Below are 26182 nucleotides of genomic sequence, written 5' to 3'. Positions count from 1 at the left end.
TAAAGAATACTAATGTGCTGCCTGCCAAAAGAACAGACAGATTTAATGTAGTGGAGCCGTAGGACATTTACTGTCATGATTGCTCCAGTCTTGGTGGTGCCAACGTTCAAATGATATTGTTTGCATTAACCTGTTAGGAGACATTGAACTATGAAATGCAAGAGATTAAAAAAGGTGAAAAACATCTATTAGGATACTTTGATTTTTATAAACGCAGTTCTTAGATCTTGCCATACCTATCTCTGTCAAACTGAAGAGCTTTTACTCAATTTCTGTTCCTCACCAACTGGTACTATAACACAGTCAGGTCTTTCATTGTTTTTGCTGTTAATCTTATGCACAGTGGACACTTCGATTTTCCTGGATCCCCCCGGGAATATTTTCCCCAACTACTGGATGTTGAACTAAATGCAGCAACAAATGTGACGGCGTACAGAGGAATACAACCGTTTGGGAGTCCGCCTGGCCCGGGGGTGCTCCGGGGGAGCTCTGCTGCTCGGCGACTCGCCCACGTTTCTCCTCAGCCGCTGCTCCTGGGAGCGCGCCCCAGCCTTGAGCTACGGACTCGGAACCGTCTCTTGCTCGATGTCGGCTCACTGGTGCCGCGGGGCTTTGCCCACCCCGCTCTGCTTTACAGCACGGCAGCACTTCCCCAGGGCATCGTTCCTCTCTCCTCACCGCCCGCCGCAAGTCTGCGGCTACTCCCAGGGAGGCGCAATTCCCGGACACGGGCGGGATACCCCGGCACCGCCCCGCGCGCCCGGCCAGCCCAATCAGAGCGCCCACCTCTCGCCCCGCGGCATGCTGGGAGGTGTAGTCCAGGACCGGCAAGCCCGCGCGGCTGGGCCGCCTCGGTGAACACCATTACCCAGAAAGCTCCACGGCGGCGACGCCCCGGGCCGATTTGCCCCTGAAGGCGGTGACTCGAGCAGGATAGAAGGCGGGGCGGGCCAATAGCGGGCCAGGGCAGGGCTGTCCCGGGGCTCGCGGCCAATCGGAGCGCTCCGAGAGCCGGGCGGGGCGGGGCGGCGGGTGCCGCGCGGCGCGGGGCGGAAGTGCGGCAGCGGAGCGGCCCCGCGGGTGCGTGAGCTGCGGCCGCGGCCTCGCGCGTGTGGGGCCGGGGCTGAGAGCGGCCCACAGGAGCCTGCTCCGGGAGCGGGGAGCGGCACGGGGTGGCGCCGGGAGGGAACCCGCCGGCGACCGGGTGGCAAGAGAGCAGCTCGAGGTAGGGGCCTTGCGAGAGCAGCGGCTTGCGCGTGTGCTAAGGGCGTATCTCCTGTGCCTGCAGGTCTGGGAGCAGCCCGGTTCCCGCGGCCCCGGGATGGCTGCTGGGCTGCCTCTCGATGCGCTGGGTCGGCGGGTCGCCTGTGGCACCGACTACGGGACGGTGCGCTATGTGGGCAGCGTGTCTCCTACTGCAGGTAAGCGCCACACAAGTAATAATCTTCACATTTTGTGGTTGTTCTCGAGGTTCTACTCATGTTCATCTTAATTTTAAAAACCCAACGCTGTGGAGTAAAACGAGCCAATTTACAACTTGATTTTTCCTCTTTATTCTTTTGTAAATATGGTGAGTTCTAATCTGTGTGAGGTTTTTGGGTGTTTTTTTAAAGTCGGAGATGTCAAAAGGAGCGTAAGAAGAACTTCACAGTCTTTTCCGTGATCTCTGTGCTGGCATAGTTAGGGAAGGTAAGAGGCAGCAGCAGCAGATCACCAGACCAGGTGCTCCTTTGATAACATATTGTGTTGGGCTTGTGCATCAAGGCTCTGAGAGTGGCAGGGGCTACAGGGGTGGTATCTGTGAGAAGCTTCCAGAAGCTTTCTCCCTGTCCCAACAGAGCTGCTGCCAGCCAGCTCCAACATGGACCTGCCACTGGCCAAGGCTGAGCCTGTCAGAAGTGGTCGTTGCACCTCGGTGAAACCGTCTTTAAGGAAAAGAAAAAGAGACACTTTGCACGAAGGTAGCTATGGCCAGAGAAGAGCTGAGTAAGAATATGTGAGAGGAACAGTTCTGCAGACACAAAGGTCCGTGAAGAAAGAGGGGGAAGAGGTGCTCCACACTCCAGAGAGGGGATTCCCCTGCGGATCTACTGAGGCAGGCTGTTTCCTGGCAGCCCATGGGGGTCAGCAGGGGTTCAGAGATCCACCTGCTGCCCATGGAGGAGGCACACACAGGTGGATGCCTGAAAGGAAGTGGTGACCCTGGGGGAAGCCCACACCAGAGCAGGCTCCTGTTAGACCGGAGAGATAAGCCCTGCCAGAGCAGCTTTCCTGGTAGGTTTTGTGTCCTTCAGTAGCGTTTTCCTGAAGGACTACAATGAACAAAGGGTTCCACACTGGAGCAGTTCCAGAGGAAGTATACTGTATCCTGTAGGGAGGAGTTATGATGGACCACTCCATGGAGGACTGTCTTCTATGGGGAGGAACCTGCACTGGAGCAGGGAGGAAGCTTCCTCTTGGAGGAGGAAGCAGCAGAAATAAGGTGTGATGAACTGACTGTAACCTCCGTTGTCCATCTCTCTCTACCTCTTGTGGGGAGGAGGGAGAGCCTAGGAAGGAGGGAGAGCTGAGTTGGAGGTATTTTTAAGATTTGTTTTGCTTCTCATTATGCTACTCTGATTTTGACCGGTAATGAATTCAATTACTTTCCCCAGGTCAAGTCTGTTTTGCCCATGACACTAATCAGTGGGTGATCTCTCCCTGTCCTAATCTCAGCTCATGAGCCTTTTGTTGTATTTTTTCTTCCCTGCTAAGCTGAGGGGGGGAGTGACAGAGTGGCTTTGGGTGGGCACCTGGTATCTAGCCTTAGTCAACCCACTATGGATGTTCAAGTTTATGGGAAGATTCCTGATGCTTGGAAGAAGATTAGCCTTGCATACAGTTCTAGAAGAGGCAGGAGGATGACCAGGAAACGTAGACTTCTTAGCCTCACCTCAGTTTTTGGAAAGATCACATAGCATGTTTTCTTGGAATCCATTTCCAAGCCTGTGATGGACAAGATGGTAGTTGGGAGTATTTGGTACTTGTAAATAAGAAGAAGTTGTGCTTGGCAAATGTAATTACTTTCTATGATGATATGACTGTGAGTGTGGATGAAGGGAGAACAAGTCAATATTCCTTGACTTCAGTAAGTCTTTGAATAATGTCTTCGAAAAGAATTTTATTTGGAAGCTGAAGAAATACAAGGTAGGTGAATGGACTGTTTAATGAGTTGAAAGCTGTCAAGTGAAAAAGTAATTAATGATTTGATATCTGGTAATGAGTACTACAAAAGTAAATGCTGGGGTATTGTTTCACATATTCCTCAGTGACTTGGGTGATGAACAGTGTTCACCCTCAAATGGCTGCTGTGATACAAGATACAATTACAATCCAGGTCAATGTTTACAAACTTTACGTTTGAACCCAAGAGATTCAAGGAGGATAAATTTCCACGTGTAGTATGGACCAGAAAGTATTAGTGACTCACAGAGTCTGTTGTAAAGGGCTTGGGAGTTAAGTTGGATACTGTTATGAATATGAGCCAGCAGTGACCCCTGTAGCAAGCAAAGATACATGTTGTACTGGTTTACCTTAGAGGGAGGTGATGAACATGGCCTGCAAGTTAAAGGAAGCTGTTATCCCTTTCTGGGTGCAGGGGTTCTTGACAAGGTTACACTTGGAGTAATGTATCTGCTGTGGAACTATTCCAGTTCAAGAGGGATGCAGGTAAACTTGAGAGGATCTCAAAGATCTCCTCTCTTGAGGAGTCTTGGAAGGCTACAATAGTGGTTAAGGGCACAGACCATACACGTGTTGTGAAGAGGTTGAGTGATCTGGGCTTGGTTAGTGTGGTGAAGAGAAGAAAAAGTGTCATCCCATGGTTTCCTGCAGCTGGTTGACAGCTGGTTACAAAGATGGCAGAGCCTAACTCTTCTTACAAGTACTAGATTATACAGTAAAGGATAATGGCCAGAGTGGGAAAACCTTTTCCATTACATTGCAGCACTGGAATATGCTCACCAGATGTGTTGCAATCTTTCTCTCCTTGGAAATTTTCAGGGTCTGGCTAAGTAACAAACTACCTGACTGACTTTTTTTTGTGCTGGTGATAATCTCCTGCTTTGAGTGAGAAGCTTAGGCTAAGTGACCTGCAGAGGTTCTTTCTAGCTGTGATTTCTATGGATATGATGCTGTCAATTTGAAAAAGTATCAACATTTTTTTCAGGAATTTGGTTGGGCGTGGAGTGGGATGATCCTCAGAGGGGAAAGCATGATGGGAGCTATGAAGGAACACAGTATTTTAAGTGCAGGTGAGTTGGTTCACAGCATTGGCATGTCATATGTGGTGGCGAGATGCTCATGGGAAAAGGCCCTTTGGCAATTTTTAGGGCAAACCCTTCTGTTATCAGTGAGCCAATATTAAAAAGATCATAATTCTGAAGTGCTCTGATTAGCTAGCCCATAGAGGCTCCTGCACTGATATTTTTCCAGTTACAGGTATTAGGGTATAGTAAATATTTAGAAAATACAAGTAATGTTTTCAGAGGTATGTTATAAAATGAGACTTTTGGATGTTATTATTATTCTTAGTAGGTTTTAGATGTCTTACTTTAGTTAGGAAGTCAATATTTCCTAGTGACTTTCATTAGGTAATTCTGAACTGAAATACTGGTCCATGTTAAGTGTCTCAAATACAGTTTATACTTAAATTTAAGCTGACTTGCATGCATCTTGTTAAGGGAAAATGATTCCTGTTAATGATTTGGGTTATATTTGTATCACTAAGGAATTGTTAAATCTATTCATTGGATTTAGTACATGGAAAACATTGTGTGGGGTTTTTAAATATATGCATGCATTACTTTTAAGTGAAAGGATTTGAGCATTTAACATATTTGAAATTGTGGAATACAGGACTCTAAGGTGGATATTAACTGCAGCAAGTCATTGATTTCTATGTCAGGACACATGCAACAGCTAAAAGTTGGTAAGTTAAATAGTAACTGGATGAGTTCATAGAAGAAAGTCATCAGTAGCTCTTACATACTACAGACTGCTAGCTCAGTAAGTTCCTGAGCATAGAAGTGGTCAAGGATGAGAGAACAAAATCGATTCTGCAGAAAAATAAGAAGAAAACACCCACCTGTGAGGACTGGATATTTTTTCCCTTGTAGCAAATAGTAATAAAACAAGGCTTGAGGATGCTAAACACACTTGATACAAGAAAAACATCAACATTGCTGGATTATTTGTTCCAGCTAAAGAATTGGAAATTATGGTGTTAGCACAGCCATGTCTTTTAAATTAATGTATTAGTGGAAGTTGCTTCCTAAATGTTTTGAATTTAATTGAAACAGTTTCCAAGTTGAAGCTAGCTAAGTTCTGCTGTAGGAGAAAAAAATAGAAATAATTGGCTGACTATTCCAAATCTCTCTGGACAGAAAAAGTAATTGAACATTTAATGAATGTTTTTTTCAGAAACTCGACTGCTTTACATTTGTGTGTATATGATATTATATATATGTGTATAGACTCTTGGGTTTTTAGCAGCCATTAGTGTGCTTCCAGAAGATGAGATCTCAGTAACCCTAATTCTTGATGTAAAAATTGATGTTTTGAGTGAAGCTCAATACCCATAACAAATGTAAATGCTGTGGTCTTTAAACATGTTGTTTTTTCAGTATCTGTTCTTAGTACTCTGCTATTTTCCAATCAGAAGAGGTCCTGCTAGATTCTAAGAGAATACATAGTTCCAGCAGTCCACTAAGACACACAGGCATAACTAACTGTGTGCAGACACATTTGTAGTTCTTCTGTTGACTATCGGGAAAATGTAGGCAGACTTAAGTAAGAAATAGTTACCTTATTTTAGCAAAAGGGTGCTGACAAACAAAACCCTCCCACAACTTAAAACACTACCTCTTTAGTACTGCTACTGATTAGGAGGGAATAATGTTTCTTTGTTGATGAATATACACATCTAAAAAAAAGCTGTATTTTTCCCCTTATCATGAGTATCCTTTGCCTACAAGCCTACTTAGCTCACTCCTTGAGTTCTGATAAGCAGAAGCAGCTGATCAAGTGGCTCATGCTGTAAACAAATGCAGTGAAAGGACATTTTGAAATTGTTTTTAAGGCAATTTTGAAAATAACTGCTAGAAAAAATACATCTTTCAGAGTGACATTTGAAAATAAGACCATAAGAGGAAAATAAAACTGATTTTGAGATTCTCATTACCAGAGAATCTTCTTTCTTTTCAAGTCCTTATTTGAAACAGTAGCTCTGCTTACAGCTCTATGTGATCTCTATAGTAGGTTTTTTGAAAATATGACCTAAGCTTTTTTGTTTCAGGGCAGTATGTTTATCTGGGTCATTATGTGGTGATAATTGAACTTCTTTAGAATATGAATACCAAAGAACAAAACAGCCATACTTCAAATTATGCTGACATAATGAGCATGTTCATCAACCCAGTATTAGCTAGAAATGGCAATGCACAATCTAGTGGTGGTTTTGTGTTCAGTTTCCCTGATAATAGGATCTTGTTTCTTCATAACTGAGGAAGCTTCTATTTTAGCTGTCAGTTGCAGTAGTGTATAATGTAATTATGTTCTGCAGTCCTTCAAGAGAAATGAGTAATCAAGCCTTAAAACAAGCCTTTAACAGTGTTAAATTCGTATACAGCTTTTGAAATGTGAGTGTGCTTTCCAACATGTTCTTGTCCCACAGAAACACGCATTTGTATGTGTGTGTTCCCCTGGGAAATGTGGGTTTCAAGTACACCTTCCTCCCCTGGCTGTCCTATACTTGTTGCATGATGATCTGCTCCATGATGATTCAAGATGATCTGCTCCGTGAAAGATCTGTTTATATTAAATTAGGGCTATTTTTTCTTCAAGGGTGACACATTCACCTCCAGGAATATCTACCTAGAGCAGAAACAAACTCTTCAAATACAGGAAAAAATATCATTTTAGTGTCCATGAAAAAAAAAAAATTATTTCCATTTTGCAAAGGCAGAAAGCATTCCTAAGATTCCTGAGAAGGTTTTAGTTAAGAAGTTTTGTTCATCAGAAACTCGTGCTCTTTGCTGCCAGTACAAATGTGTTGAAACAAGAGGTTGTCCCTAACCACTGCTCAAACATGTACTGTGCACTAGAACCCCAAGATAGCATCTAAAACTGCAGGTGTCTGTTTTTCCTTGTTTTTTGAAAGCTCAGAGTCAAGTTTCATGTCTGTTTAACTAAGGCAACCTTTCAAGAGCTTGAAGTACTTGCTCATGCTTGCAAAGCTTCTGCTGTTCAGTCAGGAATTTGATACACCATGGCACGATAGTGTTAGGTGTCATTTATAAGCACTGTTTGGTGCCATGGCCTCTTTCTAAAACTTGAAGGATTTTCTTTACTGCTGTGTGTATATTCTTCTAATAAAAGTTTTGTCTATTGAACACCTTCCCCTAGAAAGAAGAGATCTGTTCAGATCTGTGTAGAAAAGACGTGCATGGATTCAAACAGCTCCACTTTATGACACCTTATGAGCCTTGTAGTGCATTTGCTGTAGTCATGATGGTAATTGCCTGGAGCTGATCATTGCAAACAGACTGTACTGGGCAAAGAAGCCCTTTGATCCATGTTTACTGCCTAGGCTGATAAAGCTCACATCTCTCTCCGTGGCTCAGAGCTTCTGCAGTCAGACAGCTCAAGTGTGTACCTGTTATGATTTATGTACTCCTGCATTTTTCTTCAGTACTGAGAAGTGTGTGTGTGTGTGTGATATTTCCCTAGCATATGAAGAGCCATCATGTACCTGTAATGATGAGCAGTGCCATGACTTTGTTTTACATTAGCAAAGAATGATGCCAGATTTCCTCCTTATTCAGTGGAAGCTGACAGCTAATCTCAATTTTAATGAATATCCTTGAAGCACCCTGGGCATGCCAGCAGATGGGTTGTATGCTTCAGGCTACTGAATCATGAATAGGAAGTGTCCTAGAAGATGACTTCTGAGATTGGGGTCAGCCTCTCTATTTTAAAAGTCAGTAGGAAGTGTCAGTATTAACTAGAGCCAGCCACTTGCCAGAGCCCCACTTGAGCATATTCCACATTTTCTGCTTAAGGAAATTGGGCCATATCTTCTACCACTCTATTTCCACACAGTGTTTTGGTCTGGCTGCAAGACAATTTGCATACATGAGAACACAATCCCTGTTCTCAGACTTCTGAGTGTTCATCTTAAGTCAGGTTGATCAGTAATCCATAGGTTCTTCCATTTCACAATATGCATGCTGGATTACTCTTTGGACTAGGATTTATCTCTTTAATTCCCAGTTATGGAGACTGATGGCTAATAGGTGTGTTTATGCATTAGTACAGGTGCTATACATTATTTGTTTGATATGTACATGCAGCTTGTACAGTTCATATGTCCTAATGTGAAATTTAATACAGGCAGTGTGTTTTAGGGAAAATGAGTTACAGTGACCTGTCTCCTTGAATGCACAATAATTTTGCCTGAAAATAGGTTTCTATTGCAGTTTCCTTTCCTGTCTTTTGTGACAGCTCCTAAAAAAGTTGATCAAATAAATAGACTGGAACTGAAAAAGAAGCTTAGGCTTTGGAATGGATTTAAATATACATTAGTTAACTTATAATAGCATGCAGAGTAATGGGAAATGATAGCAACAGGAGAGGGAAGGCCTATGAACTTATGATCAGGACAAAAAGAGTAGGGTTTTGAGAGATAAATACATTGAAATTTTCCTATAGCTTTATATGACAGGGGACAGGGCAGCTAGGTTCCTCTGCTTTCTTTTTTTTTTTTTTTTTTCTTTTTTTTTTTCTTTTTTTTTTTCTTTTTTTTTTTTTTTCCCTAAGGATAGAACTTGTCCTGCACAGAAAATGAAGAAGGAGATGCCAGTAGAAGTGGTGACCTGACAGGACAGAAATGGGCTTAGGAATGGATATGGTGATGGAGAGACCCAAAGGTCTTGGCTATGACAGGGATAAATGGCATGACAGAAGGAATGCAGAAGTGAGGTTCTAGATTAGCTCTGGTGAGAGGGTTGAGGAGAGCAGAACTGTTGAGAGTAGAGGGATGGTGGTGACAAAATCATGGTGATAGGAAATTGGATAGTTGTTGTCAGAATAAATTTATAGCAGAACCTAGTGTGAATTACAGATAGACAGAAGTACAAGGATTTTTTTCCAGAGCCCCAGGCAGAATCCTGTACTATCTGCCGTCTATGAAGCTGTTTGACTTAATTAAATGCAGAAGTGATATATTTGGAGGCAAAGGATGTTCTAGTTCAGGTTGTAAAAAGGTAATTTACTGTTTTAAGAAGAGGTATTAGAAAAGAATCACATCATTTTTACACTTGAGAAAGTTCAATGCTTAAATCAGTCAAGTGTTTGCAAGCTATGAAGAATTTCAAAGGAATAGAGGAGATTACTTAAGAGAAGGTTACTGGATTAAAAATTTATTGAAAATGCTTATCAAACATGAAAAGTTCATACCAGATTTATATTCTTTAGGAATTTGCCTTTCTGCTTCTTTTGTAATCATTGCACTCTAAACATAGTCATTACAAAACTAGACTGAAAATACTTTGAAAGTAAATAATATTGAGTTTCTACCTAGGTCTTTCTTAAGGATATGAGAGTAGAAATGCTAATGAATGAAAACTGGCACAGGAAATTTCCAGCACTGATTTTTTAACAAAAATGTGAATACGTGGTGCCCAAACTATTTCATCTGCTTGTAATAGGTCCATGAGATTCGGGGCCTTTAGTTACTGTTTTTTTAAATGAGAATTTTGAACTTCATAGCACTGGTGGTTCATATTATGGTTTGCTAATAGCACTGGTGGTTCATATTATGGTTTGCTAATTAGACACTCGATGCTTACATGCTGTTTTGAGAAGTTTTATTTACATAAGTGATGTCTTCCTCCTGGGCACTTTCCTACCAAAGCCTGCTGTCTTCTCAGCTTGATGGCAGACAGATATTCATAGCTACCAATTTTCTTCCTGATGTTTTCTGGCTGATGCTCCTATCAGGTCCTCTGCTCTGTGACACCATTCCCATAACTTGTCTCTGCTAGTTCTTCCCTGATACTGTGTTTCCTCGCTAACTTTGCTAGAAAATGTCAAAGCAATTGCATGGTGAGACACGGGAATGCAACAAAGTTTTTTCAGTGCTCAATAAAAGCCAAGAAACTCCACTGGACTGTCTTGAACATACATTATTGGTTGGATATTTCTGTTGAATATTCAAAATTGTTTCCAAGTTGGTATCAGGGTTTTTTGAAGTTTGTGTTTGTATAAGAGTTCTGAGTGCTACAATTTGTATCTTGTGTAATTTGTTTGAATTACTAGTGAATTATGCACGTCAAATACAATGTACTATTCTGAGTATTCCTTAGGCTTTGGTAAATTTCCAAGCACATTTATTGAATGATGTTAAATGTATGCTTTAGGTAACTTTGTGTCTATCCATAGGTAGAAATTTCTTTTTCTGGAGAACCTGACTTCATAATGAGTTTGGAAGTAAGAGAGCAGTTATTTTTTGTCACAGACGTATTTTATGAAAAATCCTTTTCCCAGGATCTTTTCTCCTGAGAAGCTGGGAAGCTTCAGCTTCTCCATGTTTTGCTACTTTGGATTGTGATTTGGAGAATTGTTTACCCAGCATATGAAATTGTTTTTACTTGATGACTAATGACAGCCACCTGTGTTGAGGCTGTGAGCAGCCACAAGATTTTATTATTCATTCCATTCCTTTCTTTGCTAGCCTTCTGATGAAATCCTTTTCTTCTATTATTTTAGTCTAGTTTTAATATATCATTTTCTTTTAATATAATACATATAATAAAATAATAAATCAGCCTTCTGAAACATGGAGTCAAGATTCTCATCTCTTCCTTCATCCTGGGACCCCTGCGAACACCACCACAATTTTTAGTAATGGTACTGACACTGTAATTTTGATGTGTGAGTACATTTTGGGGAGCTGTGCTCCAGTTCTCATGGTATCTCACTATATGAACTTCAAGTACTATCAAAGATACTCTGAAAGTCTTACTGGCTCTCTGGGAACAGTAATGTTTACAATTAGCCTGTAGAATTGCCTTTTGACTGCTTTGGCTCTCAGTACTTTTGTTTAAAGCAGTAATTAATTAGTCAGTCATTGTTGAGATAACTGTTTATATTTCAGCTTTTCCTGGCTGCTCTATTCTAGGCATCCTAAAGGAGGATCGTTCATCCGGCCAAACAAAGCAAATTTTGGAGTAGATTTTCTTACTGCAGTAAAGGATCGGTACGGCTTGAATGATAAGCAGGATGTTCAGTGTGGGACAGGGAATACAGTAGTAATTGGAACAAAGACTGTGGAATTTGTTGGCATGGATTCTGTTGCAGAACAGCAAAGGCAAGTGTTATATATGAAAATCTAAGATACATTAGTACTCATTGATCAATCAAGTAGTATTTCAACTGTAAGGACTGCCCTGCATATAAAATTGTTGTGTTTAAAAGCAAGCCAGACTGCACTGTGGTGGAGACAAGAAATCTTCCAATTGTGGATTCATGATTTACAGGTTTTAAAAGTACGAACTGGGATTATGTAATGTTTGAGTGCTAACAATCCTCATTCAGGCTTCATAAAGAAGCAGATGATGATATGTGGTGAGAAATGAGAGATAAATTATCATCGTGTTGGCAGTCATCATACACATGCATGGTCTTTTTAAAATAGATGTATTTGAATGTTTTCTTAATATTGTACAGTTTTTTGTAGTCTTTGTTTAGTCATATCACAAATGATTTTGTAACCAAGAGAGGGAAGACAGAAAGTCACTGTACTGCTAGTGAAGAAGTTTTTCAATCAGTTGGTGTCATGTTCATGTTACCTGGAAGGGTAAGAAAGGAAGTAACTTAATGATCTGTCATAAATTGCAGTTCTAATGGCCTCCAGAAGAGATGTATTAGTTCAGTAGGTGGCAGTCTCCTTCTGAGCTGATATTCCACAACTATTCTCCTTTTCTCCCAGAGCATGCTAAGCAGTCAAAAATACTTCCGATAAGTGATACAAAGACTGCTCAAATAGCACTGAACCTCTTGCAAAACATGTTGCAAGAAGCCTTTTAAACTTGGAATCTCTAATTAAATTCCAATTTGTACAGCTATTTTTAATCTGTTTTACCAACTCTTTATTTCATTTGGAACTATGGTTCAACCAGACCTATTTTGTAGTAGTGATGTAAAGGCAAAAAACAGAGATATATCTCTTTTTGAGTGTGAATGACACTGCAGTGTAGTAATCTGCACATTGCTAATTCCAAAGGAGAAACGCATGAAAAGGATGGTATGGAGTTGTAAAAACCAGGCATTTATGTAACATACCTATTTCTGTTTGAAGATTACGTAACAGAATGTTCTTTCTCGTGTAGACAACTGAACAAACTGGTGGATATCTCTGTGCGTGAGTGTGCAGTGAGCCATGCTGGTCAGGAAGAGGAAATCAGCAGAACATGTGCCAGTATCCTTTTTTTGCTGTATTGCATGATGCCACAAGTCAAGTACATACTCTAGCATTCCAAGTGTTCACGTCAGTAAATGATACTTGTATCCTTTTATTAAAAAAAAAAAAAAAAAATTAGACCTGAAGTTTATGTTTAAAAGTTTAATGCAATGTTAAAAAACAGCCAGGCGCCTACAATTTTTGAGAGGAAATGCAAATTGTGTATAAAAATAGAAGTGTAGTCATAGGTTGTTACTGTGACTGCAGTTTCAGAAGGCTCCAGCAATGTTTTTTTTTTTAAATTCCCTAGAATAGATAACCGTATAGAAGTAGAACTGTGGACACCAGAGGTTTCCAATATATAACAAATAATGTGTTTAATACACTGCATGCAGTGGCAGTGTTACGAAACTACAAAGCAGTTATTTGTTAATTTTTAAGGACTTATAAGAGTTCCTGTCAGTATAGAAATTAATCCATTTGAGGATTTATGTGGTTAAGCTGTTTTATAAAACTATAAGCCATTTCCATATCAGAAATCAAAATAAAATTTGCTGTAACTGAGCAGTACCATCCCTTAGTGTAATTTATTTCTCTTTGATTCAAAATAAAACCTAATTCTAATTCTGAAAAAAGGAAGTTCAGTTTTGAGATAAGTTTATTTTTCTTAACAAGAAATTTCAGATATGAGGCATATAAACCTATCAAAAAATCTGATATCATCTTGGGAGACAGTAGTAGCTATTGCTTCTCAAGTTCAAAATCTGGAAACACTTAATGTCAGGTATAAATATTCATATTTGGGTTTCTCTTCCTTTGGGGTAGGAACAAAAACCAAGAGGCTCGGGATTCAGCTTTCTAAACGTAATTGGATACAACAAGACTCATTCTAATGGGAGCTAAGGGGTTTTTTTAAATCTTGTTTTTAAGGAACTGCATAAGTTGTGGGCTGTAGTGTGGACTATATTTTTCTGACATCTGTGATACAGATGAGGAGAAGAACTCTTAGGGTTCTTCTCCTAAAAAGAACCCTAGGAGTTCAGCTTCTGTGTAAAACTAAGTTCTGGAGAACATTTTCTTCAAAGTTTTAAGAATTGATAGGGGGTTTTTTTTGGTTGTTTTTTTAATTTTATTTTATTTTTATTCTTGATACATTCTGGCTGCTCAGGCAGATCTGCATTTAAGAACCCACTTGTGTTTAGCCAACCGTGTCTTGACACTAAACTTAATTATCCATAATGCTTTGACTAAACCTTAATTATCCCAAACCTTTGTCTATTTCTGTCCTAAAATGATGCTGATAAGAAACTGTTAAGACCATGGTGACAGATCAAGGGGAAAATTTCTTGTACAATGATGACATTGGAAAAGGAGGAGGATATTGTTAAATAAAGCTCCAATTCTATTGAAACAAGAAAATTCATATAATAATTCCAAAATAAAGAACATTTCTAGTAAACACCTATACTGTATACACTGTAATTGGCACATGCTACAATAATTTTCTGGTGTGAAGTAACACAATGGATTAAGTAGCAGCCTAAATCACCAGTTTTTTTTTTTATTTATTCTTATTGTTCTTGTGACAAAAATATATTTTTAAAATAGTTATAGGTGTTCTAATTTCTTCAGTATATAGCAGTGAAAAGCTGTTTGCAACCTTTGTGCTATTTGTAAATCTAAATTTGCCTAGAGTATATCATGAATTATTGTTATCAGCATACATGAGAATACAGATAAATTTATTTTAATTCACCTGGAATAATTTTTTCAGTTTTTCATTGTTGAGAAGCATACTCTAGACTGAAGGGTTTTCAGAAGTTATTTGTAAAAAAAATGGAAAACAAAATGAGATTGATGCTGGAAGCTGATGCTTGCAACTACAAACTGATATAGTCTGAATCAGTTTTTTATTGTTCTGACCTTCTGATTGCTTTAAAAAAGAAAGAAGGTAAATCTGTTACTGATTTTTTTTGTGCGCGGAATGTTGGAAGAAGAATAAAAGTGATTAACCATCCACCAGCTCTCTATGTGGAAATTTTACCCATAAGTATGTAACTATAAACTACATGGACAGATTTTTATGAGAATATGCAGGTAGATCAGGCCTTAGGAAAGAAATAAAAACTTCTCTTTCAGGGTGAATAATGAAAACTGATTTGAAGACTGCAGATTTGGGGAGCTTTATCTTTTCTTCTTTGTAGTGATACCTATTGAGAGGGCATTTTACGTACTTCTGTTTTGCTGGGGTCTGGATAGTCATGTAGGCTCCTCATTTTCAGTCAACACTAGGAGTTAAAGCCCAAGCTCTGGCTTTGTTTCATTTAATATTAATGAAAATCACTCTTTTCATGTTGAAAACTTAGTGAAAGAGGCCACAGAGGAATAAATATGTATTCTTGAATAAATATGCATTCTGGAAGCAGGAAAGTAAATTAGGAAAGAGTATGTTTGAATATAACTAGAAATATATTTTATTATATTTTTAAATATGTGACATCTTGGCAGTGATATTAATTTTTGGAGGGTGTAAATTTCTTTTTCTTTAATGTGTAGCTCCAAACTAATGACTTTAATAAATGTGATTATTCATTTTGCAATTACTTTTTTTTTAATGCAGTGAAAACAAAATGAGATTTCCATCTACATCAACTTTTATATCCAGTGCATTTTCAAACTTGAAGATTCTGGCCCTTAATCAAACTGAAATAACATGGACAGAGGTAATAGCCTTTCCTGTTTTTTTTTTAATTTAATATTAGGTTTCTGTGGCAAGGGAAGCACAATAAACATTTGTGCATTGTATTGTTCTACTGAAATCAAATCATCCTTAGAAAAGGTGCTGTAGTGTAACTGTGTTAGTTACATATTGACTAATGTACTTCCTACATAATGAAGGAAGTTATATTGGCATAGGAGTCTAATAAGAAACATTTTACTTCATCTACATCTGTAAATTGCCAAATCAAAAGAAAACTGTTGGAGTACAATATAGCTTCATGTCCCAGAGTTTTTTTCAAGTGAAAACCTCTTGGTTCCTGGTAGCTGTTGAAGATTTACGTGTACTTCTCTGTATGCAATAGAACAGATGCAAATAGAAAGAAAATATTTCCTTATGATGAGAAAAACTTCCTTTTGGCATCACTTTGCATCAGCAGGAGACTGATTGGTATCTTTGCCCATACTGATGGCTCTTGAACCACATGATGCCTGGTTATTGGCAGCACAGAGCAGAGGAAAAACAAAGCTCTGACTTGTTTCAGGCACTGAAACATGTGCACACTTCAATGACTCTCTCCTGGTATGATGTCTTATTAGGAATGAAGTCCTGTTGTCAGCTGTAGTTAGCAGTGGGCCTTTTTTCAGAGATGCGGCTTAGGAGATGCATGTCATGTTACTTAGAATAGCTTCCAAATTCCAAACTGTTATTTGGATATCTCAGGGTCAGATTTTATAGTACTGCATTGTAAAATTACATGACTTTTCAGATTTCAGCTGCTAGCTGCTATCCAGTAAAAGAGCATTTAAGAAAACTGGGGCTTGAATAGAAAGAAGCTTCGTCATTCTCTTGTCTTGCAGCAGGACTAGAGGAAGGTCACTGCTGTGTTTTTGTTTTGTGTCTGTTCACTGTGCTCTTAAAACTGGCCGTGGGATTTATGGCAGGACAGTTGATAATCCTGCCAAAGTAGTAGCAGCATGAATGGTGAAGGGAATGGAAGAATTAAGTGGCTACAAACACTTTAAATGTCACCTAGTGCTCATCAGAGTAAATCTGTGCATTGTGGTGTTTAAAATGTTGGCACCTGCCAGCGGCTGTCCTTCATCCCTCCATGGGGTGACTGAAAGACTGGTTGGAGCCATGGCTGCAGATTAGAGTTCTCCAGGGCTAACTCAATTGCAGTGAGAAAGTCCCAGCTTAGCCAGAGCAATTTAAAATGATGCAGCTTTTGTATTTTTTCTTTTTTTTGAAACTCTGCTTTAGCTGATGATTCGTCATTGGCCATAAAGGCACCTTCGGTTCCAAAACCTGTTTTATAAATTTGTTCCAGTTCATTCCCAGTAAGTTAGGAGACATAAGCCTGTGCTTGAAAGTGGTGTTCCAGGGCAGTCAAACAAAAAGGGGAAAATAAAGGTTTGTGCCTGACATCAGTACTCTGTGAACAAACTACTTGAAAATGTCACTGCTTAAGCTCTGAGGGGAGTTACTTGAAAATTCAACTTTCAAATAGAAAATAGTAATGAATATAATGCAAGCAAATGAGAAATACATTTAAATCGTTGATGGGGATATAAGCAAAAGTCTTAGGAGTGTTTTAATTAAAACAATTTAATGGTGAACAGCATTTCAAAATTACTTGTTGTTATATTTAAGAATATATGGCATTGGGATAGTTATAATTGGAATTTTTTTTAGTTTGTTCCTCTCTTGAAGTATCTTTCACAGGAGAGGGACATGTTTAATTGTTGTGCAGTAATACATAGCTCCACATTCACATGCCTTGAGCATCAGTTTTCAGAAAGAATTCTTTCATTAGTATATGATTTGCATATATCTAAATGCTTTTGAGATTATTAGTATATCAGTAAAAGAGCTTATTACTGTAGAATTGTTGATTGATTGTTCAAAACATAACATATAACTTTCAAGGTGGGGGGAAATGTCCTGTAAAATGACTTAAAGTTAGCAGCCATTGACTTAGAAATTGAATTCATGCATTTGAGTGTAATGAATTTGTATTTATGGCTCCAAACTATTTCTTTCTTATTCAGCATTTAAATCATTATGTTATATTTCTGATTCTGTTTTCAAACTAAGATTTTGTTTTTATAATATAATCTACTATTATACAGGATAAAAGAAAAATCTGGGTTAGAACAGAAGTGCAGGATCATGCTTCTGACACTAGCAAGTAGCAGCAGGTAGTTGGGAAAAATTCTAGGCAAAGGGTAAGCACATGGTAAGAGCTTCTTAGAAAGTAACCTGGAATTGTGTGGCTTTGTGAGCTCAAGACTACATACCTCTAATTAATATTTGCCGATATTTTTGTTTCATGATTTATCTAACTGTATGAAGTACCTATTTGAAAATTTTGCTGTGCGTATCATTTAGCATAAATTCAACCTTTTTTGGGTTCTAATATTGCTGCCTGGTAATTTCATTTAGTAAGTCCCACTGTTTTATATGAAAGTAACTGAGAACAGCTATTCTCTGTTTCATGGTTTTAATTTCTGTTTAGCTTCTTTGTGCCTTTCCCAATTATATTATTTGCCTCCTGGGATAAACAGACTAAAGATACAGGAACATCATGAACTTACATGGTGACAATTGTTTCTTGTTCTCATCTCTATTTCTTGGTTTTGAGCATCAGTGGCTCTATTCTGGGTATTTGCTACCTCCCCATCAGCTAATCACAATGAGGCCCCAGTCTTTCCTGAGGGTTAATTCACAGTGTCAGATCTGTGAACTTTTGTTTCTGAGGAAGCTATTTTAAGCAGTAGCTGGAAATTTGGCAATTTGAGTTTGAGTTTTTTGGAATCGTACTGTGACCTATCATTAAGCAATTTTCTATTCATATTGAAAAATCTTCAGATACTTCAGGTTTGTGCATTTTTTTTATTCCTTCCATCCATCCCAATGCTGGGCTGTTGTGGGGCAGTCTCTGTTACTGAACAGGTACCTCATTTCTCTTGACTATGCAGGTTTCTTGTCATGCTTCTTCATCACCAGTGGATAACAATTTTGGTCTATCTTGTTGACATGGGGAAACACTATCAGATTAAAGAGATATCTGTTCCCTGCTCTTGCTTTGGAACAGGAAAAGTGGTTATATCTGAGTTTGTGTTTGTGTGTTACAGATATGACAGAAGGTTGATTTTTCATATTTTTGGGTGTGAAACAGTTGAGTTTCAAATCAGAGGCTGCCTTTGGAGGAGTTTTACCCTTGGCATGGTGACTCTTATGAGTCAGTTATATAGACCTGCAGCTGGATGGATTCATGCTGTGTAAAGTAAAATAAAACTGTGTAAAGTAAAATAATATCTTTTATACAATTTCAGGGCATAAGATCTAAAACAAAAGTATCTTTGTTAATTTTGTAGCCCTTTTTGAATTGATTTATTTTCTTTAGAGAACTCAAAAACTTCAGGGTGTGTTGAATTCATGCAGTTCTTGGCTTTTAGTGAGTTATAGGCTGGCACAGTCCCAAGACAGAAAAGGCTTCAAGCTCTGAAAAATTAACATATTAAAAATATTCTGTCAGATGTGTTATGTGTATTAGCTACACACATAGGTTCTGGAACTTCTGCACATGTATAGAGTTCAAACAGCCAATTCCTCACCTCATCACAGGGAATACCTGGTCACTCCAACTCACTGAATGAATTAACTCAGTTTCCAAGTCACTCAAGTTTCCAGTCTCAACTGTGAGGGTGGCCACAAGCCTGGGACTTAAGAGTCCTGTGACTGCAGAACCCCTCTGATGTCATCTGTGCTGGCAGATCCAGGCACAAGAGAGCCATCTGGGAGAAAGGGAAGACTAGGAAATCTTTAATAATTGTTCCTCTGGTTTGGGGAGCCATAGCTTGTTCTGAACACATTCAGAGCAAATTTGCATGAAGTATAATTTCTGAAATATTCCCATCTTTTGTTATATTAAATAAAGTTTTGCTCTTAGGTTCTTCTTTGTGCTCAAGGATGGCCAGTACTTGAAGAGTTGTACCTTTCTTCTAATAATATTACAGTTTTGGAAAGGTAAGTAACATGAGTCAGTCAGTTGTTAGCCAGTGGTGTACCACAAAGTTACACAGCACATAAAGTTACATTCCTGTAGCATTTATATCACCACAACAATAATTGATGCAAATTTTACGTGATGTATTTCAGATCATTTATAAATGTGCACAGTTGTGTGCATGCAATTATATACTTATGAAAATAGTGTTTTCATTGGCCAATAACTATTAATATTCTGATTTTCTGTTTGTTTTTTCCAATATATCAGGCCTGATAATGTCCTGCAGACTCTGAGGTTGTTAGACCTTTCAGACAACCAGCTACTGGATGGAAATCAGCTGCATTTCATAGCACAGCTCCCCAGGTAGCTGTAAACAAATTTGCTGGAAATTCTTTGTCCTAGATATTCATCTCCATAGTCCTTGTTGGCTGAAATATGATAGTATTGATGTTGCATGAAAGATTCATGAGATCTTGAAATAGAGGCATTTTGCCCTCTTGAGGAGAGTAACTGCATTATTTAGTTGAGCTATTTTAATATAATCTTGCTTTTGTTGTATAATAACACATTCTTCAGCTGTGTGTTATTAGGTTTTCATTATACACTTATGAAATAGAAGTGATTTACCACACTTTGCTAATTTGCAGAATTATCATCTTTCCCAAACAGCAAAACAGCAGCCATGATTTTCAATAGCCACAAGCTATTTTAAAAAAATGCATTTAGAAAATCACACATTTTAAATCCAGGAGCCATTCTGAAAGCTTGAAATTGTTGCACTTACTAGCTGAAAATTTTATTCCCTGAACATGGCTGAAGTCTGGGTACTGCCTGTGAGGCTACTTTTCATTTGTCAGTGATGCTGCACCACATCAAAAGCTGCAGGTCTTTATTAAGAAAAAAAAAAATCAGGTTGTATCTGTTTGCAAATAACTTCCTGTGACACATACAGTGATCATTGTATCTATTAAATTTCAGATTAGAACAGCTAATACTTAGAAACACTGGGATATCTTCTATACACTTTCCTGATGCTGGATTTGGTATGTAAAAGAAGTAATTTATTTATAGTTTTAAAACTCTGTTTATTTGAAGTTTTCACTGTTTTCCTGTTACTCTTTTCCTAGGATGCAAAACTAAAATGTTTCCTTCACTAAAACGCCTTGCAATAAATGACAATAAAATATCACAGGTAGGTTAGATTGTGATGGTTTCACATTTTGTAAATAAATGCAACTTTGTTTAAGAGTAACTTTGCTTTCTAAAATTTTCTTTTATTTTATGTAAAATTCTGAGGTAACTATTGAACACTTTGGTCAATACAGATGCATAGTTTAAAAATGTAAAAATATTTCTTAACAGTTTAAAAACACGTTTATGTTATGGCAGCTACCATATAATTCCTGTCACAGAATTCTAATGATCTAAAGTTCTGACTAATTCCTTGTTTTGGTTTGTTTTTTAATTAAATGGAGTGCAGTTCTTTCCTTAGCTACATGAACAGGATCCAAGTACTTGGTTCGAATGATCAAAAGAATTTTTCCAGTCACGTTTGTTGTACAGGAAAGGTTAGAGTTACCAGGTATTGTTCTGAAATTAAGTTATGTTTTATATTTCCTCAAAAGACTCTTCCCTTCCATTTCAGTGGTCATCTATCAATGAGCTTGATAAACTGCCAAGTTTGCGGGCACTGCAGTGTAACAATAACCCCTTCATGGACACAGAGAAGAACCCAGAGACCCTGAAACAGCTCATTATTGCCAAGATAAGCCAGTTGGAAGTTTTGAACAACTGTGAGGTGTGTGATATTTCAACAAATTGCATGAGTCTGGCAAAAACTTTAAATCACTGCCTGAGGAATTGTTTTCAGTTTCTTTTAAGAATATTGATTGTTTGAGTGCAGGAAAAGTAAAGTGCCAACTAATCCAATCCCTTGTCATTGGGGCAGTCACAAGCTCACTACAAGACTGAGCCTTCTTTGTGAACATTGCTAACACAATGAGGACTTGGACAAGATGGATCAATGGTGTTTTTTTCCAGTGCCTGAATTGTGTTAAAGTTGCAGGACTGTTAACAAAAAACATACTCTTAAAAAAAAGAAAAAATAGAAAAAGCAACGTAGTTGGATCTGTTTCAGTGACAGCAATACCAACATTTGCCTTCCTCAGTAGAAAAATATCATAATCCACACCAAATCAATCTTTCAGCAAATGTTTATCATAAAGGAGAGCAGAAACAGCATCTGATCCATTGCTACAGAGAACATCCATCTTCATATACAGCAAAGTCTTTGATTAGATATTCATTTATGGTTCAGTGAGTACACAGAGGGCCTTTAAGACTCTTAATGGCTCTAAAATATACTGAATATATGCATCACTCAGTATTTGGAAACATGGTTTGTAAGATTCTTGGTAGCATTGGAAGATATTGAACATCAAGTAAGATGGAGTCTGTGGCATTGATTAGATTTTATTCTCTGGAAAGTTATAGAATTATATTATAAGTTATATAATTATATTGTGTGCCATTCCTGTGTCAGTACAGATCCTTCCTGCTGAAAGAAGAGGAGCAGAGCTTGATTATCGCAAAATATTTGGAAAGGACTGGCTAGAAGCGGGTGGGCATTGGAACCCAGAGAAAAACAAACCAAGTGAAGAATTTCTTGCTGCCCATCCCAGATACCCAATACTTTGTCTTAGTAAGTACAAGCAGAGTACAATGGCATTTCCTCACCTCTGGCATTGTGGCGGCACTGGTTTGGTCTGTTTTCAATTTCTCTTCCCCTTGGTGTTTTTTCCATGCGCTGCTGCGGCCTTAGGAAAGCCCATGCATTGGAAAGCCTGTGTGCCAGTGGGCTTTTGCACAGAACTGCACCCTTTGGGGCACTACTGTCTCAGGAACTCAGGCTCCTGGCCTTGGAGACCCCAGCACCTGTGTGCATCCATCCATTCAGTAGCCCTCTCAGCAGTGGGAATGTTAAGCAGCACACCCCTGTCCTGAATGCTGTAGCAGCTGGACAAGGCTCGTGTCTGCAGCACTGTGTGGTGCAGGAGCCACCACAGCCATGCCAAGGAAGTCCTGCCTGATCCTGCACCACAGTGGTCCTAGGTCTTCAGTTTTAGTCTTTGAAGGGTTCTGTATGCACTTTTCTTCCAACAGAATATGGAGCACCTGAAGAAGGAGAACTGAAGGGACAACAGCCTTTGACTCTGAAAAATCAGCTCCTGAGTAAGAGGCCAGAAATGGTCAAAATTGTTCCTTCTGCATTTAGAATATTTTATGAGCTTAGTGTCTCCTAAGTCTATATGGAGAACAAAAAGTTCCAGCTTGTAATTTTGATTTTCTGAACTGTCTCAGTGAGTTTGACTGGAGAGCTGATTCTGTGTAGTCTCTCTCATTTCCCCCCTCAACCCAAGCCAAATGATTTTCTCAACTAAGATTTAATGGAGAACAAAGGTTATTGATACTCCATTCTGACAGTGTGAATGGCTTCTTTACAGAAGACATCTCAGGCTTTAATCTCGACAGCTGCACTGTTTTCTGATACTACCTTTTTTATAGCTTCTTAACTTTAGGAAAAACAAGAAAAACATGGGTAGCTTTGGTATTTGGGCTGTCTACATATTTAACCTAGGTTACATCCTCAACTTGCAAATTCATGTAGCTGTGTTCCCCAGCTGCTAGAACTGAAACTTTTTACTCCATGGGCAAAACAGTATTTTAAGGCATTACATTCTAATGCATTTAGGTGGAAGACTAAATAGAAGAACGAGTCTTATTGGCTAGACACAACATAAACCTTTGTTTAAGGATAAGTCTTTTAATCTCTGTAAAATAATTAGGCTAATTATGTCCTATGAAAGTCTTTGTATGGTGCTTTTGAGAAGACCAAAAGCCTGTTTTAAACTGAATAAGCAATTCCCATTCTGCTGCAGGTTATTTTTTAAAAATTAAATTGAAATTAAGCATTTTTAAGTAAATACCCATTTTGACCAAAAAATCTTTAATCTTTAAGCATCAGGGAGTCACTTCTACAATAATTTACCAGATATTAATAAAAACTTAGTTATTTTCATTAATTAATTTTTCAGATAATGACTAAATGTTATCTTAACTGCTGAGATGCAGGCTACCTCCTAATTTTTGAGAGAACAGGCTGAGCTAAGGGAAACAGTTTGTAATAAAAAGAGACTAGAAAGACTATGCTTCTGCCACAGGGCTTATTGTTCTTTCACTAATGCCTCACCCTTCTTCTTTAAGCTTTGACAATTAAGTGTCCTGAGAAACCTGAACAGAAGCCAGTGGAGAAAAAACTACCAGGTAAGAAGTCTTGGCTTATGTTCAAGCAGTTGTTTCATTGCTCCTTTTCAAACAACTGTATTAAAGAATGGCAGCTGCCTCTGGCTTTGTCAGCTCCCGAAAGCTTTTCCTCTGTCATATAAAGAAATTATAAAGGCAGAAATTATTTGAAAAGTCATAATTCTTCTAGCCTTCATACTTACTTTAAGTCCAGTTCAAAGATGGAAAGATGCTCTGCTGCTGGTTTCATGTTTAATAGTCTGAGGCAATTAAAGGCCAATTAACAGGGATGAAATCTGGTGGATGTGTTAAACCAAGTAACCAGAACATGAAGTCTTAAGAGGCAACCACATAGTGTATATAAATCTAGATATTGAGGTCTAGTATCTAATCCATGAAGTCAGAAATCTAGTTCTGACCTCTATCAACTTCATCCTTTGAAGTTTTAGTGTCTGTAGTGACACTAGAATGAATAAGACCATTCTAAATAAAGCCGATGTTTTGGAAAGATGTGTCAGAATGAAGTCTGGGAGAAAATAAGAATTCAAGCTTTATTCTAAAATAAAAATCACATTTATTATCACAAGTTGCATAAAATCAGATAGATACAGCTTTTACAAAAATGTTTGATAGAAAAATATTTGTCTAAGTACAATGTGTGGTATTACAGGAGTAACTCGCTATTGCTGTGCCTTTAGATAAAGCTTCAAAAGAAGTGAAAGGTCAACCAAAATACTGAGTTTATCTATTGCAAACACAGGTATCACCTCTGGAACAAACTACATCTACTCATTCAAGATCCATTACAAAAAATACCCCTTCCTATAACTGACTTCATAACATAAACAACTCTGCTGACAATGTGTTTGGGACTAATAATTCAAGATCATTCCTAAGAATGTCACTAGTTCCACTCTGCCATTTCCTTACTTGTGCTGGGAAAGCCAATTCCTGGTAATGAAAACTGCAAGGAACAGTTGCCAGATTCAAGTAGTCAGAACCTGGCTGGTGTGTGTCCCAAAGGTCACTTAGTTTAGCATGTAGAAATACAAACTCAAAAAAGGTAAATTATGAAGCCGTTACACTTTAATTTGGTGTAAGGGGTCAAAGCGCTTAATCTGTAGTAGCACATCCTGCCCTATCCACCACAGGTGAAACCATTTTCCACTTGACAGTAGCAGACATGGTTTCAGGTACCAAAGACATTATTGCAGTGTTACAACTGAAGCAGCAATACAGCCTTTCACTGTTGCTATAAGCAAGTAAAGTGAAACACTGGTACTTTGCTACAGCTCAGTGGCAGCAGCATTTTTCTAATAACTTTTCTCTCTCTCCCCTCCACAGAGTCTATGACTATTCAGAAGGTCAAAGGACTGCTGTATCGCCTATTTAAAATTCCTGGTTCAGACCTGAAACTGTCCTACAAAAGTTCTAAAGTGAGTTAAAAACGGATATTGAACAACAAAATATTTCATGCTGCTAAAGGTCCATAGCATGTTCTAAAATACTATAAAAAGAAATTCATTTCACTTGAGGAAAGCTGTCTTCATGCTGTCATTTAGGACCTAATTTCATTCCTGTAATATGACAGATTCTCCCTGACTGCAACTGCCTGCTATTTGGTTTACATGAAGGGATTTCAGTTTAAGTCTGATTAGGTTTTTTTTTGCTTTCTCATTCTAGTTGGAAGGAAAAGAAGTTGAACTAGACAATGACTTAAAGCCTTTGCAGTTTTACTCAATAGAAAGTGGAGACTGTGTGTTAGTACGGTGGTAAGAAGGGACTCTCTTGCTGGACTGAAGAAAAAGCTGACACAAGAATTGCAGAAGAGAGACAGACACACAGACAGCCTGTGCCTGAATAGACATACAGGTGAATATGAGTTCCACACATGTGGCACCAAAGGGCTGTACAATTGTACTTTTCAGCTCCTCAACTTGATCATCAGCCTCCATGAAAACATCTGCTTGTTTGTCCTGCTGGAGAGATACTAAACAGTGCTTAAATGCTTCAATTAATAAAACTCAAGGTCACCCTTTTGCCAAGATTTTATACTGCCTGCCTCCAGCAGCAATGAGAATTTGTTTTACTGAACCGAGTACAGGGGGTTGAGTTGTGATCTCTCTGCTGACAAGATCAATGCTGCACTGAGAGGCCACTTGCTCTTTGTTTTCACCTACATCCAACAACCTTAAAGTGAACAAAACCCAGCAGTAATTTTAGAAGTATCTACCTTAGATGATTAAGGTCAAAATCTGCTAGACCTTTCTTCTACCCTACATTATAAATAAGTTCTCAGCACACTGCAAGGCATTGCTATTTATTTTACAATCTTTAGCGTGCTGTTCCTCAGTCTTATTTTACTTTCACTTGTGTAACCTCAGATTCATATCTAGTCAGAGTGAGCTCTCAGACATCCCTCCTAAATCAGGCCAGGTCTGCAGTACTTGAAGATTTGGTATAAGCAAACCTTGATTTTATTTTTACCTAAATTGACAATGAAATAAACAAACTAATCACAAATCCTAGCCCCCACTGCTGTCCCTGTCCCTGCACAGATGAGGGCAACCCCTCAGACAGCACAGAATGTGCTGCAGCAAGACTTACCAGCTGCCCTGGTGCTGAGCACAACTCTCACAGGATCCTG

At 38.7% G+C, this 26182-nt stretch overlaps 1 protein-coding gene across 1 annotated transcript; it reads left to right on the top strand.

Annotated features, from left to right (window-relative positions):
- Positions 1-1025: 1025 nt before the first annotated feature.
- Positions 1026-25357, top strand: TBCE (tubulin folding cofactor E). Its single transcript, XM_084203232.1, has 17 exons — positions 1026-1080; positions 1289-1421; positions 4208-4292; positions 11219-11407; positions 12429-12517; positions 13184-13283; positions 15120-15222; positions 19174-19250; positions 19501-19596; positions 20212-20276; positions 20361-20425; positions 20879-21031; positions 21781-21934; positions 22396-22464; positions 23497-23556; positions 24880-24971; positions 25219-25357. Exons 2-17 carry the CDS (start codon positions 1322-1324, stop codon positions 25309-25311), a joined length of 1590 nt encoding a protein of 529 aa, XP_084059358.1. The 5' UTR covers positions 1026-1080; positions 1289-1321; the 3' UTR covers positions 25312-25357.
- The last annotated feature ends 825 nt before the right edge of the window (positions 25358-26182 follow it).

The sequence above is a fragment of the Fringilla coelebs genome, assembly GCF_963513975.1.
Source record: "Fringilla coelebs genome assembly, chromosome: 3".
Taxonomy (NCBI): Eukaryota; Metazoa; Chordata; class Aves; order Passeriformes; family Fringillidae; genus Fringilla; species Fringilla coelebs.
Note: the sequence above shows the minus strand (reverse complement) of the source record. Positions and strands in the feature narration are given on the sequence as shown.

Coding starts and splice junctions, on each gene's coding strand:
- TBCE (XM_084203232.1), top strand. CDS start 1,322: ATGGCTGCTGGGCTGCCTCTCGATGCGCTGGGTCGGCGGGTCGCCTGT. Junction 4,293..11,218: donor ACACAGTATTTTAAGTGCAG/GTGAGTTGGTTC, acceptor GCTCTATTCTAG/GCATCCTAAAGGAGGATCGT. Junction 24,972..25,218: donor TGTCCTACAAAAGTTCTAAA/GTGAGTTAAAAA, acceptor TTCTCATTCTAG/TTGGAAGGAAAAGAAGTTGA.